General features: G+C 42.0%; 1 protein-coding gene across 1 annotated transcript; it reads left to right on the forward strand.

Annotated features, from left to right (window-relative positions):
- The first annotated feature begins 2,625 nt into the window (after nucleotides 1-2,625).
- Nucleotides 2,626-16,615, forward strand: MCM6 (minichromosome maintenance complex component 6). Its single transcript, XM_021296557.2, has 17 exons — nucleotides 2,626-2,816; nucleotides 3,609-3,755; nucleotides 4,332-4,442; nucleotides 4,938-5,187; nucleotides 6,417-6,582; nucleotides 6,662-6,807; nucleotides 7,691-7,841; nucleotides 8,313-8,454; nucleotides 9,424-9,565; nucleotides 9,709-9,816; nucleotides 10,390-10,545; nucleotides 11,599-11,727; nucleotides 12,781-12,942; nucleotides 14,047-14,182; nucleotides 14,453-14,620; nucleotides 14,823-14,962; nucleotides 15,585-16,615. Exons 1-17 carry the CDS (start codon nucleotides 2,707-2,709, stop codon nucleotides 15,696-15,698), a joined length of 2,478 nt encoding a protein of 825 aa, XP_021152232.2. The 5' UTR covers nucleotides 2,626-2,706; the 3' UTR covers nucleotides 15,699-16,615.
- The last annotated feature ends 1,383 nt before the right edge of the window (nucleotides 16,616-17,998 follow it).

A 17,998-nucleotide genomic window follows, 5' to 3' on the forward strand; every position in this document is an offset into this window, starting at 1 on the left:
GAAAACAATCATGCTAAAGGTCAGTTAGGCAAAGTACTGGAAATGTAAAAATGGAAGTTTGTTTAGAAGTCACACAATTCAAGGAGTAACATAACTTTGCAGCTTTGCTTATGAGTCTGTCATAATAAATTTACCATGCAATCTTCCCCAAAGTATTAACATTAAAATCTCTCAGTGTACCCAGTTCTACTGTACAAGGTGAAGTGGATTAGAAACACAGCTTATGGTCACAGACTTGTTACTGATGAATCCAAGTTTCAAAACAGTTTATTCAGCTGAGCCAACTGGAATGAATTTAATTTAATTCTTTTTGTTCATATGGAGCCAGTAATATATTCCACATTGGAAGTGCTTCCTTCTAATAAGACTGACTTATATTTCATGCCAACAAAACATATTCTGAGAACTAAGCTTCTTGCTCTAGATCTGGCAGCAAGTCCTGTTAAACCGTGCTTATCCCAATTGTGTTAAGAGTCATTTGAGCTCATGTTGGAGTTTGATTTATTCACAGTAGCTGCACAAGGAGGAGAATTTGGATGGAGACGCCGATTCCTTTGTGTGCAGAATCCTTTCATGCAGTTTTTCTTAGCTAACTGAAAATAATTATGATCATAAATCAAAATGCAAAATGCATTTGTCCTGAATGTCATCTTAATAGGATACTTTAGCAGGAGCTGCACATTGTTAGAACTTAGCTTGAAACCCTGGAAACAGTAATTTCAGAACTTTATGTTGTTTTGATAGGTAGCGACTCTGGTTTGATAGTTCTGGAAAACTAAAACCTGCACAGTCCTTTACTTCCAGTAACTTGCAGAAGTTTAGGGTTTTACATGGAGTTCACATTGCTGCTGCTTTTCCACCAGTTAAAATGTGGGTTGGTTTTGGTTTTTTTTTCTGTTTGCCTCACTCTCAACTGGTGCTTTTGCATGTTTTTGCTTGTAGATTCTCACAAAATATGGAATTTATTCACTGCAAGGTTTTAAAAAGCTATCAAGTTAATTCTCCATTTTCTTCTTTTCTTTGTATTTAGAACAACATGTAAGTATATGATAACTGTAAGCAGTTGGACAGGTTTTCTTCTAGTTAGCAACCTCTTTAACCCTTAGCCATATTCAAAGAGAAAAACAACAACAAACCTTCACAAGGCTATAATTATGTACCAAAGCACAACAATCTGCATTAAAATAATAGCAACTTTCAAAAAAGACTTAACCCATCTAGAACCTCTGCTCTGACCTCTGCAGTGAAAAGCGAGTGAACCGTGCAAAGTTGAATATTATTACATCTGAAAAAAAAAAAGACAACTATTTTGCAATTAATCCAGGTCTGTTCATGATATGGCAGGTGCACCATAACATGCAATAGCAGTGGTGTGGGAAGCTTGTGCTGCTAGTGCTTTCTAAAGGGCTTCAGAACTGAAAAAAGTAAGCCCTTAGTTGCCTTAATTACAACAAATCCCCAGTTTAGACAGAGATTAATGACTTTGCAGGTGGCAGGCTGACTCTAAGCAATTTTTCATAGGTGTTGAAATGGTTCCTGCTGGCAGGTGTCATGTGCCACCAGCTGCCATCCAGTACTGCCTGTCAGCTGGGGCACTTGGCAAACCTTACCTTGTACCATCCTACAGTAAGTGCAATGTCACAAACATGGAGCCAAGTGTCCAAGCTGAGGCCTAACTCTCCCCTGATTTAATATGCACCCTTTTCACCCAAGGCCAGTCCTTCAGAAGCAGGAGATGCAGCCTACATAGTTGGTCATAGAACGTCCTGAGTTGGAAGGAACCCACAGGGATCATTGAGTCCAACTCCTGTCCCTGCATGTGACAACCCCACAGCTCGCACCGTGTGTCTGAGGACATTGTCCAGTCTCTTCTTGACCACTGTCACGCTTGGGATTGTGACACCTCCCTGGGGAGCCTGTTCCAGTGTCCAGCACCCTCTGGGTGAAGAACCTTTTCCTCATGTCCAACCTGAACCTCCCCTGGCAGATCTTCCTGACATTCCCTCAGGTTCTGTCATTGGTCATTGAAGAGAAGTGCCAACCCGTCCTCCTCCCCTTGTGAGGAAGCTGTAACCACAATGAGGGTTGGTCACAGAATCCCAGAATGTCAGGAACTGGAAGGGACCTCGAAAGCTCATCCAGTGCAATCCCCCCATGGAGCAGGAACGCCCAGATGAGGTTACACAGGAAGCTGTCCAGGTGGGTTGGAATGTCTGCAGAGAAGGAGACTCCACAACCCTCCTGGGCAGCCTGGGCCAGGCTTTGCCACCCTCACTCTGAAGAAGTTTCTTCTCATATTTAAGTGGAACCTCCTGTTTTCCAGTTTTTACCCTTGTCCTACCATTGGTTGTCACCGAGAAGAGCCTGGCTCTATCCTCCTGACACTCTTTACATATTCATAAACATTAATGAGGTCACCCTGCCCCCCTCACACCCGCTCCGCTCGGAGTCCCGCCGCGCCGGGAAGTGCCACTCTACACTTTCCCCTCCCCGGAGCAGGAACCCGCCTCCTCCACCTCCCTCACGTTTGGCGCGAAAATGTCGGTGCGGGAAGGCGGAGGAGCGGCGGCGGGGCGGGGCTCTGCGGACCGCCGCCGCCGATTGGCCGGCGCGGCGGAGCGTCGGCGCACGTGGGGTACGCTGTGGCGCGAACCGCCGTGGGGCCGGGCCGGGAGAGCAGCAGCAGCAGCAGCAGCGGCGGACGGGATGGATCTGGCGGTGGCGGCGGGGGCCGCGGGGGGCACGCAGCAGCACCAGCAGCTCCGAGATGAGGTGGCCGAGAAGTGCCAGAAGTTGTTCCAGGACTTCTTAGAGGAGTGAGTGAGAGGGGCCGGGCCCGGCGGCGGGCGGGCAGGCCCGTCAGAGGCGGTGGGCCGCGGGAGGGCGCCTCACGGAGGGGCCGCCATTTGGCGAGGCCGAGATCCTGTCAGGGGCTGTCGCTCCGATCTCCCCTGTTTCTGTCAGGAAAGCTCTCGTCGTCTGGGCCCGCCGCTGGGGCACTGCTCTGGCCTGAGGGAGCGCCGTGCAAAATCCTCCCCAGAGAGCTTCGGACGGGACTTTTTTAGCTGCATTTTGTCCCTTTTAACAAAGTTTTGTGACGACCGCGTTAAGAATCCCTTTTGCGCCTTGGTTGTTAGACCTTAATGCTTTTGACTCCCTACGTTTTGTCTCCCGAGGGAGCTTTCTGTGGCAAGAGGGAAACAACGTGGCCCTGAGGAGCGCAAAACAAAACCCGTTTTGCTGGTGCAGTTATTGTTAAACCATAAGTAAAACCCTGTGTGAAATGCAGATCTAGTGAGCCTGTGCTGGGCTGGGGATGGAGGGAGAACTGTTGTTGGAAAAGACGTTTGCAAGGGACGGTGGGTCACTGTCATTCTCTTGCACACTCTTTAACATGTGCCATCCTTTGTTTCTCCTCTACTGAGTTCCAAACTACTCAGTTGCTGCTTGATATAGCATCATTTCAGTTGAAAGAGACCCTCAGGATCATCGAGTTCAACCATAACCTAACTCTGGCACTAAACCATGTCCCTAAGAACCTCGTCTAAACGCCTTTTAAACCCCTCCAGGGATGGTGACTGTGAAACGTTTCCCTGAATCACTTTCAGGTTCCAGAACAGCGACGGGGAGGTCAAATATTTGCGTGATGCTGAAGAACTGATTCGGCCGGAGCGGAACACGTTGATTGTCAGCTTTGCGGATTTGGAGCAGTTCAATCAGCAGCTCTCCACCACTATTCAGGAGGAATTTTACAGGTAAAACGTAGAGATTACCTGAGAGCTGTGCAACGCTGCAGTCTCAGGCCCACAATGTCTGACCAGAGAGAAGTTTATGTGCTTTCTGTGTCCCCACACCACTTACATTTAAGAAGTTGGTTTGGTTTGGCTTGTTTGTTTTTTTTCCTAGATCAAAACATATCTCTCTAAACTATTCATAATTACTTGTTTTGCCTCTCTGGAAATCATGAGTTAAATAAGCAATTGCATTTGTTCCAGTAAAGAAGGAGATGGTTGGTACAGTAATAGAGAATAAACTCTAGAACTTCTTGCTCTGAAAATATTTTATTGAGCCAGTAGCTTATTTTTAGTGTCCACTTCTTAATATAAGGATGAAATTGTCATATGAGACTTTAAAAAGTATGTTGAAAAAGTCCAGACAATAAAGCATTATGCTGTAATCTCATATTGAGGTTAAGTTTTGTGTGTTCTTATCTAATGTGCCAGTATAAAACAGAACCTGGAAATGTATGATACAAGCCTTTGACGTAGTCTAAAGCAAAGAAGGCATTTCGATAGCTTTTATAACATTTGAACTTGTTTTCTGTATTTCAGGGTTTACCCTTACCTCTGCCGGGCAGTAAAGACGTTTGCTAGAGACCATGGAAATATTCCTTCAAACAAGGACTTTTATGTTGCATTCCAAGATCTGCCTACCAGACATAAGTAAGATGATTATTAATTCCAGAAACTTGCGCATTTTTACTCCTGGAAAAAAGTGTCAAAGTATACTGAAAATGTCTCAGTTATACAGCGTGAAATGTACAGTTTAACCTATCAATTGTAAAGAAGTTGCCCAATCTTGTGCGGATGTTTTCTGAAACAGTTTTTCGTTTGTGAATCATGCTCAGATACTTACTTTTGTCTGTGGAATATAATGCAGGTAACTTCTCTAATTTAAAAAAAAATATTGAGAGCTTTTGAAGTATCAGTGAAGTAACTTTTGCATTGGTTTGACCTTTAATATTAATCAAAAAGTTTATGGAAAATCATAAAATGAGAAAATATTCTAGTGACGTTGTTTCTTTGTCTGTTACAGCTGTTCTTTAGTGGCAGACTGAATGAAACTATGTTGCATCTTGGTACTTGGGCAGCACCCGGGGCCTAAAAATGTCAACTCAATTTCACAATGTAATCCATATGAATTTCTGTTTTAAACAGGATTCGAGAGCTGACATCAGCAAAAATTGGGTCATTGATGCGTATCAGTGGGCAGGTGGTGCGTACCCACCCCGTCCATCCCGAGCTCGTGAGTGGAACCTTCCTGTGCCTCGACTGCCAGACCGTGATTAAAGATGTGGAACAGCAATTTAAATACACACAGCCAAACATCTGCAGGAACCCGGTCTGTGCCAATAGAAGGAGATTCCTGCTGGACACAAACAAATCAAGATTTGTTGATTTCCAAAAGGTACAGTGGGGAGATTGGGGGATGGTGACAAACCATGATGGTCCTATAGTAGTTGAAGGGTGTTGTTTGTACCGATACATGTTGAAGACACTTAATTTTGGTTCTGCCAACATCAAGAAAAAGTGCTGGAATTTCTGCAAATATTTTATTTCAATGGATGTCTTTTGTTTAAGCATGGAAAATTATGAATAGTATCAAAGCAGTTTTGTTGCATGAGATTTGTTGTCTAAAAAGCCACTGAAAACCCACATATTTTGGTCATTGTTAGTTTTGTGTTGCAGGTACATCGTGCATAGTTGTTTTACATGAGTATGAAAAGAGGTATCTTTAGTATCTACGGCGTTTTGCTCTTCCAGATTGATTTACTCTGCCAAATCCCCAGCACTTCACATCCCACAATAATATTTTGTGTCAGTCACATTAACTGGACTTTTCAAGTTGCTTTTCCTAGCCCTCAGAATTGTCATTGTGACCCCTGTGAATCCCCTTAAGTTTCTCCAAGACTCCTCTGAGATACTGATTAGTAAAGGGATTTTTGGTTATGTGCCTTATTGTAAGAGGAATTTCATGACTGACACTGATGGCAGCAATCAAATGATACTTTCTGTATTTATTAGGAGCTTACCTTAAGCTCTGCTCTGCACTGGTGCAGCCTCACCTGGAGCACTGTGTGCAGTTCTGGGCGCCACGGGATAAAAAAGATACTAAGCTGCTAGAGAGTGTCCAGAAAAGGGCTGTGAGGTTGGTGAAGGGTTTGGAGGGGAAGCCGTATGAGGAGTGGCTGATGTCACTTGGTTTGTTCATCCTGGAGAAGAGAAGACTGAGGGGAGACCTCATGGTGGTTACAGCTTCCTCACAGGGGGAGGAGGAGGGGAAGGTGCCAAATTTTTCTCTTCAGTGACCCGTGACAGAACTCAAGGGAATGTCAGGAAGATCTGCCAGGGGAGGGTCAGGTTGGACATGAGGAAAAGGTTCTTCACCCAGATGGTGCTGGACACTGGAACAGGCTCCCCAGGGAGGTGTCACAACCCCAACCTGACAGTGTTCATGAAGAGACTGAACAACGTCCTCAGACACACAGTGTGAACTGCGGGGTTGTCACATGCAGGGACAGGAGGTGGACTCAATGATCCTTGTGGGTGCCTTCCAACCGAAGACGTTCTATGATTCTACGAAGCAATTTCAAATTTGGTGACATCCGCTAAGCGCTAAACATTCTCTCCCCCCAGGTTCGCATTCAGGAGACGCAGGCCGAGCTGCCGCGCGGCAGCATCCCTCGCAGCGTGGAAGTCGTCTTGCGCGCAGAAGCGGTGGAGTCAGCTCAGGCAGGCGACAAATGCGACTTCACAGGGTCGCTGATTGTCGTGCCTGACGTGTCCCAGCTCTCAACACCAGGTTTGTTGCTGTGACCCAAACGATGCGTCCCTCCTGCTTGCCGCGGGACCTGCTGTTCTGACTGTGGGTCTGATGGCAGGGGTGCGCGCAGAAACCGGCTCGCGGGTGAGCGGCACAGAGGGCTATGAAACCGAAGGCATCCGAGGACTTCGCGCCCTGGGGGTCAGAGAGCTGTCGTATAAGCTGGTCTTTCTAGCGTGTTACGTCGCACCAACAAATCCACGGGTGAGTTTGGAGAGAAGGTAGATTTAAAGGTATTGATGATTTCTGCTCTGTGTGGTTTTACCTCAAATTAGGGAGCAGGAACGGGTAAAGGTTTAAATCTGTATATGTACCACCTCCCTGTGCATTTGACTCACTGTATATTCTGATTGCATTTATACAGCAAGTTTTTTTCCTTCTCTTTATTGTTCATAGCACTTTTCGCAGATGTGGTTATTTAACAATGTTATAAATTTATTCTAAAGAGCTAAACGGTCCATTTATTTCCATTCAGCTTTCATCTATTTCTCCAGCATTTCTTTTTCCTCCAGGAAATCCTATTGCTTCGTTTTGTCATGGCGAAAACAGTGATCCTTCTTGTTCCCTCTGGTTTATCACATAACATCTTGGGATTTCACTACAACGTAATAAGTCATACTGAATATGGTGGGGTTTTAGCATAGTACAATATTTTAATCCATAATTCTATTATCAGCTTCACTGTCACGTAGGATAAAAATAGTGTCTGTTATTTTCTGTGTGTAGAAATTTCCTGCCTCATTCCAGAGCAATAAAAGACCTTGTGAATTCCAGTTAATGAAGAATTCTTACAAGTTTTAGCCAAATTAAGCCATACTCTTTTTAATCTCTGGACAAGCATCTCTCCTGGGTTTTTCTCACTAAGTGAAGTTAGTTTCCATTGATTTGTTTTTATATTTTTCCCCTCTAGGAAATTGTCTATTGGTTTTTAAAGGATAATGTGCTGAGCCCCCATAGCCTACAGTCAGCTTTTCTGAATGTGTTCCTCCCACTCAGCTTGCAGAGCAAGTTTGTGCAACCTCCTGTCTGCAGTACTCACATTCACTAGTGGCCACATTCTTACTTTTATTTAATTTCCTTTGTGTAGTTTGGTGGAAAAGAGCTCCAAGATGAAGAACAAACTGCAGAAAGCATTAAAAACCAAATGTCTGTGAAAGAGTGGGAAAAGGTGTTTGAAATGAGCCAAGATAAGAACCTTTACCACAATCTGTGTACCAGCCTCTTCCCCACTATCCATGGTAAGAGTCCAGTTGGTGCCTCAGAGAAGGAAGATTTATCTTGTTTGCTAAACCCTACATTTGATGGTTGGATATAAGCTTTATTTTTTATGGGTGTCCTTTAAAAGATTTAAGGGTTCCAAACATTTGTATGCTGTTGTGTATGTGTGTGTCTATATGTTGCAGTTGTTTCTGGCTCAGAGGTAATTTCAGTACTTATGTTGGTTATGTCTGAAAAGTTTTATCAGGTGAATTTGCTCCATATTCTGAGCCACTAGGGAGCATAAAGGAATTTGGCCACTTTCTGAGTCATTGTTCCCTGAAACTGTATTGAGCACATAAAAGCAATTTTAGTGGATGTTTAGCAAATAGGTAAATTCTGAACGGACATGCCCAAATGCTCCAAAACTCTAGTGGGCTGAAGTTTTTTTTAAAAAAGGAAAAATGTGGTGTTTTCTTTGGATTTTTAGTCGAGTGTCTTTTCTGGGGCAGGTAATGACGAAGTGAAACGTGGGGTCCTGCTGATGCTTTTTGGAGGAGTCCCTAAGACCACTTCAGAAGGCACTTCATTGCGTGGGGACATCAACGTTTGTGTTGTTGGTGATCCAAGTACAGCCAAGAGTCAATTTCTAAAGTAAGCATCTCTTTAAAATTCAATATTTAAATATTGTCCAGTGTGACTAGAGCTAGAAATGTGTACTCTGCCTTTTCTACATTAAACAGAGGAGAGGGAAGTAACATTTTTGAGCACATTTTCCAGGAATTGTTTGGATGTGGTTGAATTATTTGAATAGGGCAGAAGTAAACTCAACAGGCCCCCGTGGTTATAACAAAGAATGAATTAAGTCTTTTTTTGTTGGTTAGGTAGTTATGAAAGTGTGGGTTTCCAAATATTTTCAAAAGACATTGATTATTAAAAATACAAGAGTTACTGCACATCTTAAAAAAATCAGAGATATATTAAATATTTCTTTTTCTATTTTTAGCTTAGTCTGAATTGGTAGGTCCCAACATTTTGAAGAAATATTTACTCTGGAAAATAATTATTAAGTAATTATGGTTTATGCTACATCCTAATGCTTTTTTATTTGAAATTCTGTTTAATGTGGTTTTATTTTATTATGCTGCATTGTTCATTATGAAGCTGAGGTCCTTGCAGCATACACCACAACTCAGCAATGCAAAGGGACCCCAAAAGCTGCCTGAGGCTGCTGGTCGCCAGTCCCGCTGCTCCCTGCTATGAAGCCATTTGTTCCCTCGCACTGACATTTACCTGACCCACGAGAAGCTGTGTCAGCTCGTCAGGTCAGCAGAAAACTCGTGGGAGGAAATCTGGGCTGTTTTTTCTGCTGGTGTAACCACAAGTGAATAACACCCCTGTGACAGACAGCAGTTAGACAAGGATTCATTTCCAAGTCTTGCTCAAACATCGATAGAGGTGGCAGGGCCTGCCTAAATGTTAATTACTTCCTCAAGGAAGGGACAATTCCTGGCCTGAGAGGCGGAAAGCAGCACTGCGTTACAGTTACCTGCTTTCTGCAGGTTTTAATCTGACTTTTTAAGTTTGTGCAACACAATTCCTCATGGTTATTTCTCTCCGTAGGCACGTGGATGAGTTCAGTCCTCGTGCTGTGTACACCAGCGGCAAAGCCTCCAGCGCTGCTGGCCTGACAGCGGCTGTGGTAAAGGATGAAGAGTCTCATGAATTTGTCATTGAAGCTGGAGCACTGATGCTGGCGGACAATGTGAGTCCAGGAACTAGAGATTCCTGCATCCCCGAAATGATTTTGATTAATGACCAAGACCCCCAAATTGCTTTAATGATGCTTTTTTTTTCCAAAAGCGATTAGATTTGGGTAACTTATTATCTTTTATTGTTCCGCTGCAGGGGGTTTGTTGCATTGATGAGTTTGACAAGATGGATATGCGGGATCAAGTAGCCATTCATGAAGCGATGGAGCAGCAGACTATATCCATTACGAAGGCAGGAGTAAAGGTAGCTCACGCGTTCCTCTGGCTCTGTAGTCTCTGTCATCACCTGTTTGTTACATGTACTGACCCAGCATCAGCTGACGGATTTTCCTGTCAGCTCCGCAGCTGCCTCACTGTGGCAGGAGAGAGAACAGTTCTTGTGCCACGTACCCAGAAAGGATTAGAAATTATACTGAAATGAAAAAAGACATACTAGTGGGTAGGAAACAGAAAACGGGAAAATCCTAACCTTGAAGTAACCCCCAAAAGAGGATACAGATTTATGTGTATTTGTAGAAGTAAACTGTGTTATATGCACTGTTAAAAACAGGGTGTTGTGAAAAGCTGTTTCAAGGGCTTGTTTCAGAATTGTTGGCAAGAGTGTGGCAACGTTAAAATATTGATTCATCAAACTGTTTTTTGGGACAGATACCTGGTTAGAAAGGACTGGTTAGAAGCATTTGTGCCCTCTTGAGGAGTGATTGTTTTGATACCTCAATTGAAACTCCATCTAAAAGATGTTATACTGACCCGTTTGAATTGCATGAGTTGGTTTAGCAAGTGGTCACTGATATAACTTTTATTTTTTTGATTTTAGGCTACTCTGAATGCCAGGACCTCCATTTTGGCTGCAGCAAACCCAGTTGGTGGGCGCTATGACAGATCCAAGTCCCTGAAACAGAATATAAACCTGTCAGCTCCCATCATGTCTCGCTTTGATCTCTTCTTCATCCTTGTGGATGAATGTAATGAGGTAATTTTAAGGAATTATAGAATAATTTATGTCAGAAAAGACTTCTGGAAGTCTCTAGTCTAACCTCACTCAAAGCAGATGATTGAGAACAGGTCGTGAAGACCTTGACCTGGTGAGTTTTGAATATTTCCAAGGATGAAGATTCTGCAGCAGCCGCTCTAGGCTGCTACCGCAATGTTTGTCAACTCTTATGTGTTTAGAAAAATATTAACTTTCACATCTAATCAGAATTTCTCATGATTCAGTTTGCGTACATTGCCTCTTTTCTTGTCAGTCTGTACTTCTAAGAACAATCTGGCTCCTTCACATCTGTACTCACCAGTGAGGCAGTTGCTTTCGTTTCGTGCTGAACAGACCCAGCTCCTTCAGCCTCTCTGCTTTTGCCCTCTAACCATCTTGGTGACCCTCTGAAAATTTAGGTGAAGCTAATCTCATAAGAGTGTGTTGCTTCTGCTTTTCTTCTCTATCTGCGAAGTTAAAAGCTGGCAGTACAAATTCGAATGCGCTCTGCTGAATACAAGGACACCTTTTCATCTTGTAGTGATTTGACCTGCAGACTTAACACCATTAGTCATTTTTATAAATGGCCGGTCACTAAGGCTGAGACTGCTACCACCTGTCTGTGTGCCGTTTGCCTTGGGAACACACGAGATACAGAGATTAATCTTGGTTCAGGGCTGTTCTCTCCGCTGTTCCGCTCAGAGTGATTATCTGTTTGAGAAGGGACTGATGACAGAGACAGAGTAGGCTGAAAAGGAGGAAAGCAGTTCCCACACTGTGAAGTGCTGTTCTCTGCCTGTTCTGTTGCTAACTTGTAACCTCGGAGAGTTCCGAGGGGTTATAAATCCTAAAACTGCCTTTTATCCCTTTTCTGCTATGTTCCCTTGTGTTAAAAACCTCCAGGGCGCTCTCCTGGATCTTCTGGCAGAGTGTTTGGCTTCTGGAAAGACTTTTTCTGCCATGAGGAATAAAAGGGATGGGAAGGAAGAATATAGCTGTTGTTTTAATATTTGGCTGGTGTGAAAGTGGTCTGACAGAGCAATTATATCCCAGGTTACAGATTACGCCATTGCCAGACGCATAGTGGATCTGCATTCCAGAATAGAAGAATCTGTTGACCGTGTCTATTCATTAGATGATATCAGAAGGTATCTGCTGTTTGCAAGACAGTTTAAACCAAAGGTAATTCTACTTTATTGTCCAAGTTGTTCTGCATGAGGAGGTTTTTTCTGGCAAATGCAAAGACACTTAATGTAGTGTTGTCTCAAGAAAGGAGCTGTAAATTCAATTATTATCTAGAAATATAGCATATTTTGGAGCCATGTACTCTTTTTTTGAACTCCAGAACCCCAACCAGCCCAGCTGAGACTGTATTATAATCCATAGTCTTAACTGCTTTGGTGACACTTCGTAACCTCTGTCTAGGGCAAACGAGGGGTCGTTTCATAGCTTTCTCATACCTCAAGGGCATGGGTTGTCCAGCAGGACTGCTGCAGAGATTTCTGTATTTTATTGACTTACTGCTCAGTCAGTTTGTTTGTCTCTATTTTAAGAGGGTATTGTTCCTCAATGTTTCCTTGCTTTTTTTGTGATAAAATACGGAACATGGGAAGCTGCTCTAAGTACAAATTTTTGTTGTCTATGCAAACAGCAGCTTGGATGGGCTGTGTATAAGATTTTTGAGTTCTTCTAACGTAGTTCTTCTCAAATTGAAGGAGAGGACACCCTTCTTTACAAATTTTGAAAACTCCCATTTCCATGTGGTGGGGAGATTGCTTTCCTGGTCGTATCTGTATATGTGCAGATAGACTCAGGTTAAAAAGCACATACACAGAGGTGTACTTGGTGTTACTATGTCAAGTGTACGCTTGTGTGTGTTTGCATGCAGATTGAAAGGTAAATAAGCGTACAATGATCTAGTAGAGACAGACATGAATTATGCCCAGAAGCAAGTCAGTGGAACAGAAAAATAGAAATTATCAAAAATCTGCTGTAAAGTAATAGATGCATCAGTGTACTTATTGTAATATCATTGTTATTGTAATCATTATTACAATATCATTTTAGCATAAAATGATTGTCATTGTATTGATGTGTAGTATGTTTAGAGCATAGAATATTTCAGACAAAAGCAGTAGCCGGTGCAGAAGAGTCTGGGAACTGCCAATCTAATGCAAGAAACGTAAACTTTTATACTTTAACATGGCAAACTGTTGTACTGTCTGTGTCACAAAGATATCTAAAGAGTCTGAGGACTTCATAGTGGAGCAGTATAAACGACTACGGCAGCGTGATGGCTCCGGAGTGACAAAGTCGTCCTGGAGAATCACGGTGCGACAGTTGGAAAGCATGATCCGGCTGTCGGAAGCCATGGCCCGGATGCACTGCTGTGATGAGGTATCAGGTTTTTGATAAAAGTTTGTATAAATGTTAGTATAAATGTTGTGGGAGTTCTGGCTTTGCTATTTGACTATGGTATTGTACATATTTAAACCCTGGGGGTGAGGAGGAGAGTGTGGATCACATTTTCACCTGTGATGTGGTCGTACGCAGTTTGAATTTGTATGCCAGAAATACTGGTTTTAAGGCATGTCTTGTAAACTGAGATCAGCTGGTCCAAACTGAGAACATGCATGTTTTTGCATTACAATTGCGTCAGCACTCTGAGCTTGTTACCTGTTAAATTGTGACAAACAGGAAGAACAATCACCTATTGGTATCAGCCTGCTCTCCTCATCTGGTGTAGTTTGTAGTTTCTCACAGCTTTCTTCATCTGCAGTCTAAAAAGCCAAAGTTCATCAAAGTATCTGAACCTCTCTAACAGTACTTGTATTTGCGATCTGAACTCCTCCTCACATCAACCAGTGTTGAAATCTATATTGACTATGAACTGCAGTGTGACTATTAGCCGTCTAGTCCCTGCTTTAAAACTCAGCAGGCTTCTTGATGTGTTGTCTAGGGACTATGTGACACATGCAGTGATAGAAAGTTGCTCAGTGGTTGAGTAAGAAGGGCACCCATTGGGGTTTTTTTTATTAAACTCAGCTTGTAAAGAAACAAATAGCTTTTAGCTTATGGCTCAGCTAGAGGTGATTTTTCCAGTTTTTGCTTTTCAATTCTGGAGGAGACTCTTCATTAACTAATGTTTTTTTCATATTGTTTCTGTTCAGACCCAATTCTTTCATGTTTCTTGCTCCTCCACTGATCTGTCTTCAAAATGTTCTTGGCTTAAGTCGAAATTATATCAACTCCACATGATCGCTAAAGCCTGAAAGATTCATCAGGCTGCTAATTCCCTCTGTAACCTGGTGTGAAGTCAAAGTACTTGTAGCGGGATATAATTTGATTTGCAGATTCTTTACTGTTTAGGATTAATCAGGTGGGATTGGTAGAAAGACCCTTGGCCAGAGTCAGGGGTGAGTTTCTGGAGCTTTAGGGAAAAAAAACACTAGAAGAGCCACCGTGCCTATTTAATACGTGTATTTCCCAAATCTTCCCCAGGTTCACCCAAAACATGTGAAGGAAGCTTTCAGGCTTTTAAATAAGTCTATCATTAGAGTCGAGACTCCCGACATTAATTTAGACCAAGAGGATGAACAGCAAATGGAGGATCAAGAGGACCAAGATGGAGCCAATGGTGAATTAATTGTAGAGAATTTTTTCAAATGGGAAAGTACTTCCGTCCTTTCGAGCTTACCTTGTGGGGCATATGCTTCTCCTCAGTTTCTCCATTATTTCTCATCTAATGAGGTCTAGGAGCCTTGACTCGTGTTCTTAACTCTCTTACTTCTTCAGCTTCCTTGTGGGTTCACTCACCTGGTTGGCCAATACAAAACTTTTCAGTCACTCGAAGTACGAAACAGTTAAAAGATGTTGCAGATTTAAACCTGGGCGTGTGTCTGAACAGGTGAGGCAGCAGCTCCAGCTGGGGTCAATGGTCTTGTGAATGGGATCAACGGCCATCCCGAGGACATGAACAAGGATGCTGCCCCCAAAGCGTCTCTTAGACTGGGCTTCTCTGAGTACCGACGGATTTCTAATCTCCTGGTGCTGCACCTCAGGAAAGCAGAAGAAGGTGAGAATTTGTTTATTAAAAAGATGGGAGACCCTGTGTTGTGTTGGCAGAAAACATGCTGATTTAAGAAACGGAAGAAAGTCTGATGGGCTCTTGCACATTTCTCTCTTCAGCATAATAAATGTTAACATGTAAATCCCTTTCTCTTACGGTTTGAATGGTATCTTACTGCTGCTGTTCATACAAATAATTTTCTTTGCAGAAGAGGATGATTCAGCATTAAAGAAGAGCGAACTTATTAATTGGTATCTGAAGGAAATTGAATCTGAAATAGAATCTGAAGAAGAACTAATAAATAAAAAGAAGATCATAGAGAGAGTCATTCACCGACTTACACATTATGTATGTATAGGCGTGTGGATAGCGAAAAAGTATTTTAACTTATATAGTGCAATGGTTCATTTTTAATAGAATGCACTGCTAATTTGAGAAATGTGTTTTGTGCTTCCATGTTACTGGCTGGTGCAGTATAAATGCCTTCTCTGTTTAATATCTGTTAAAAATAATTATAGAGAAAACAGTGAAATAAATCAGAGATGTGTATAAGTAAAACTTCAAAGTGCCATATTATGTCCCTATGGAAGTGTAAGTGTTATTTTTCCGTAGTTCTGTAGTGTTAGGTTACATATTAGGATATAGAAATGCAAACAACACCTTAGTGCCCCTGTGACTTAAAGCTATCTATCTAGAACACTTTGGAGGAAAAAGTACGGAAATTTGAAAAACTTCTCATTGTTAAAGGTACAAAACCACTAGACTGAAGTGTTCCCTGAAAGCATACACTGTGTAAGAGATTTCCACTGAATGCAGCTGTTAAGATTAGAGACCTCTTAGAGTTCACAATGAAAGAGGTTGAATAATTCATCAGTAAGAGGTGCTACCAGTTTAAACAGGAGATGCCTTTCAAAAAGTACAAACAAACCTTTCTTATTCTTGTTTGAATAGCAATTTTTGTCTGTTGCAGGACCACATCCTGATAGAACTGTCCCAGTCAGGACTGAGAGGATCCAGAGAAGAGGAGACTTTTGATGAAGATCCATACCTGGTTGTCAACCCAAACTATCTGCTGGAAGACTAAGGGCCGAGAGAGAACTGGCTTGTAGAACTGTCTGGTTACATGTTGGAAAATTCTTTTCTGCGTTGTTGCAATGGTTGCTGTATAGCTAACATCTTCAATTCATGTGAATGCTTTACTGTGGAATGTGCCAATGCGCAGTTAGTAATATACGATTGCTCGTTTACACTGAGCATACCTGGCAAGTTTTTAAAGAAATGACACGCTTATATATCAGTTTTGTTATTCTGGGTTTCATTGCCATCGTCCAGATGCAGAGAGTCACTCAATAGGTCTTTTCAGCATCAAGATGCGTAGATGCTTCTGTTTCAAATGAGAGGAATTCCGCGTTGGTTTATTATATTCAGTAGACTTTTTATGCTACAGGTTTTTACTGTTTTTCTTATTAACATAAATAAAAGTTTATTAACTGTTTGGAGATGTCTGGGGGTGGATTTGTTGTCACTCACATGTGGGATTGCTATGTTCTATGCCTGTGCTTTGAGGCTGAAAAAATAGTGATCTAAATGCTTAATGTCTTAGGAAAGATTAAATTTCCTGGAAGACAGATGCTGTTTTTTAATAAGTGGGTTTTTTTTTTAACTTCCAGTACTGAATAATGAAAAACCCTGATTGCTTCTCTTTCTTTTTAGATGGACTAAAGATGTGTATGCTCCTGTTGCATATGTAAGATAGAAAGTTGAAAATAGGCAAACCCAAATCAAGGCTTTAAGTCAGGAGGTCAGAAACCCCCGTGTTGATGAGTGTCTCCACTTGTAAGTGAATTGAAAACTGCTGTCATTTGTGAGGGATTTTTAAGAGTATATTTGTAAACTTGTTTGTAGATTTTTCCTATAAGAAAATGTTACTTAAATTTCTCTTGCTTTCAACTATTTGCTGTACACTATGGGATTATTAAATAATCTATGAAGAATTAAAAATACATGAATATTTGTTCTGTCAACCTGACACTAGCACCTACGAAACATTTGTAATACTGCCCTGTTGCTGGGCACTAACTTTAGCTGCAGTAACTTCTCTCCACTAATTTCTTTCATAAACTGCAACTGGCAAATGCTACATTTAGTTAAAAATTGCCACTTACCTATAACAACAGTTTCATTTTATTCTATATTGTTCATAATTTCTATATAATATTCTATATTGTTCATAATTTACTTTCAAAATTTACTCTCAGGAAGGTGTTTGTACTTCCTTCCGTGTTTCTCTTGCCCTCCTCTCTAGTTTTTTCTGCTGCTCTTTCACCCAGTTCTAAATGCTTCATATGGTAGGAGGGGTATTTCTGCGATAACACTGCTCTACTGAAAAGTAAGCAGCAGGTGGTGCTGTAAAGTTCCTGTTAGGTAGTTCAGGGAAAAGTGAACGGAGAAAAAAAAGGAAAAAGAAAAGAGGGTACTTAGTTGTTCAGAACAGCAAGCACAATGTTCCAGCAAGCTTTTCAAGGATTAACCAAAAAAAAATACCCACCTGGGAGTCAAACAGGGGCAAAGTGCACAAATGACAGTCCCTGTATACACTGTAAGATGGGCTGTGTGAGCAACAGCAAATGTTGAGAGACATTTTCTACTGTAACTTAACATTAAATGTTGCTTGACAGAGCAGTAAGGTGCCCAGATAATTCCAGGTGCGCTTTACACAAAAAGCTGGTTATTAAAGGCATAGACTGGAAGATGGGACTTTTCAATATAGCTGTATAGAATTTTGTATTTAGTTGGTTTGAAGATGTTGGGTATTTAGGCAGCAAATGTTCTCAGCTCTTCAGTTTTGGTTTATTTGAATGCAGAAAAGTTGTGTTCTCTCTTCCCTGAAGCGGTTCAGGTAGGTGATCGGTACGTGTCCACCCTGCTGAGAGAGCATGTATTCTCGAGGCTGACAGGAAGAGTACTTTGGAAAGCAATAAAATTATGTTCAAATTCCTTGATATTATCAGGCACGAGGACTTTACCAAGTGAGTGAGACGCCACATCTCGTTTTCTTTATGCACTAAAGAATTATAGCACAAACACGCCTCTTGCTGGCCTGCCCACCCTGAGCTGTGGGAGCACCCAGCCCCAGTAACTCTGCTTTTGTGTTCTACAGCCAGAGCTGTGCTGGGATTCCTCTTAAGCCAAGAAAAATAAACCAAAACACCAAGAGGAGATAAAAAGTGTTGTCTACTTATTTTCTCTTTAGAATGGAGGCAGTATCAGCAAACGTCAATTGATATTCAAGCATAAAGGGGAAGCTGAACATCTCCGAAAATGTTTCCACGTGGCCTTTCTCTAATGGTTTGACAGGTTTTTTTTGTTTTCATCTATTAGTTT

The sequence above is a fragment of the Columba livia genome, chromosome 7, assembly GCF_036013475.1.
Source record: "Columba livia isolate bColLiv1 breed racing homer chromosome 7, bColLiv1.pat.W.v2, whole genome shotgun sequence".
Classification (NCBI taxonomy): Eukaryota; Metazoa; Chordata; class Aves; order Columbiformes; family Columbidae; genus Columba; species Columba livia.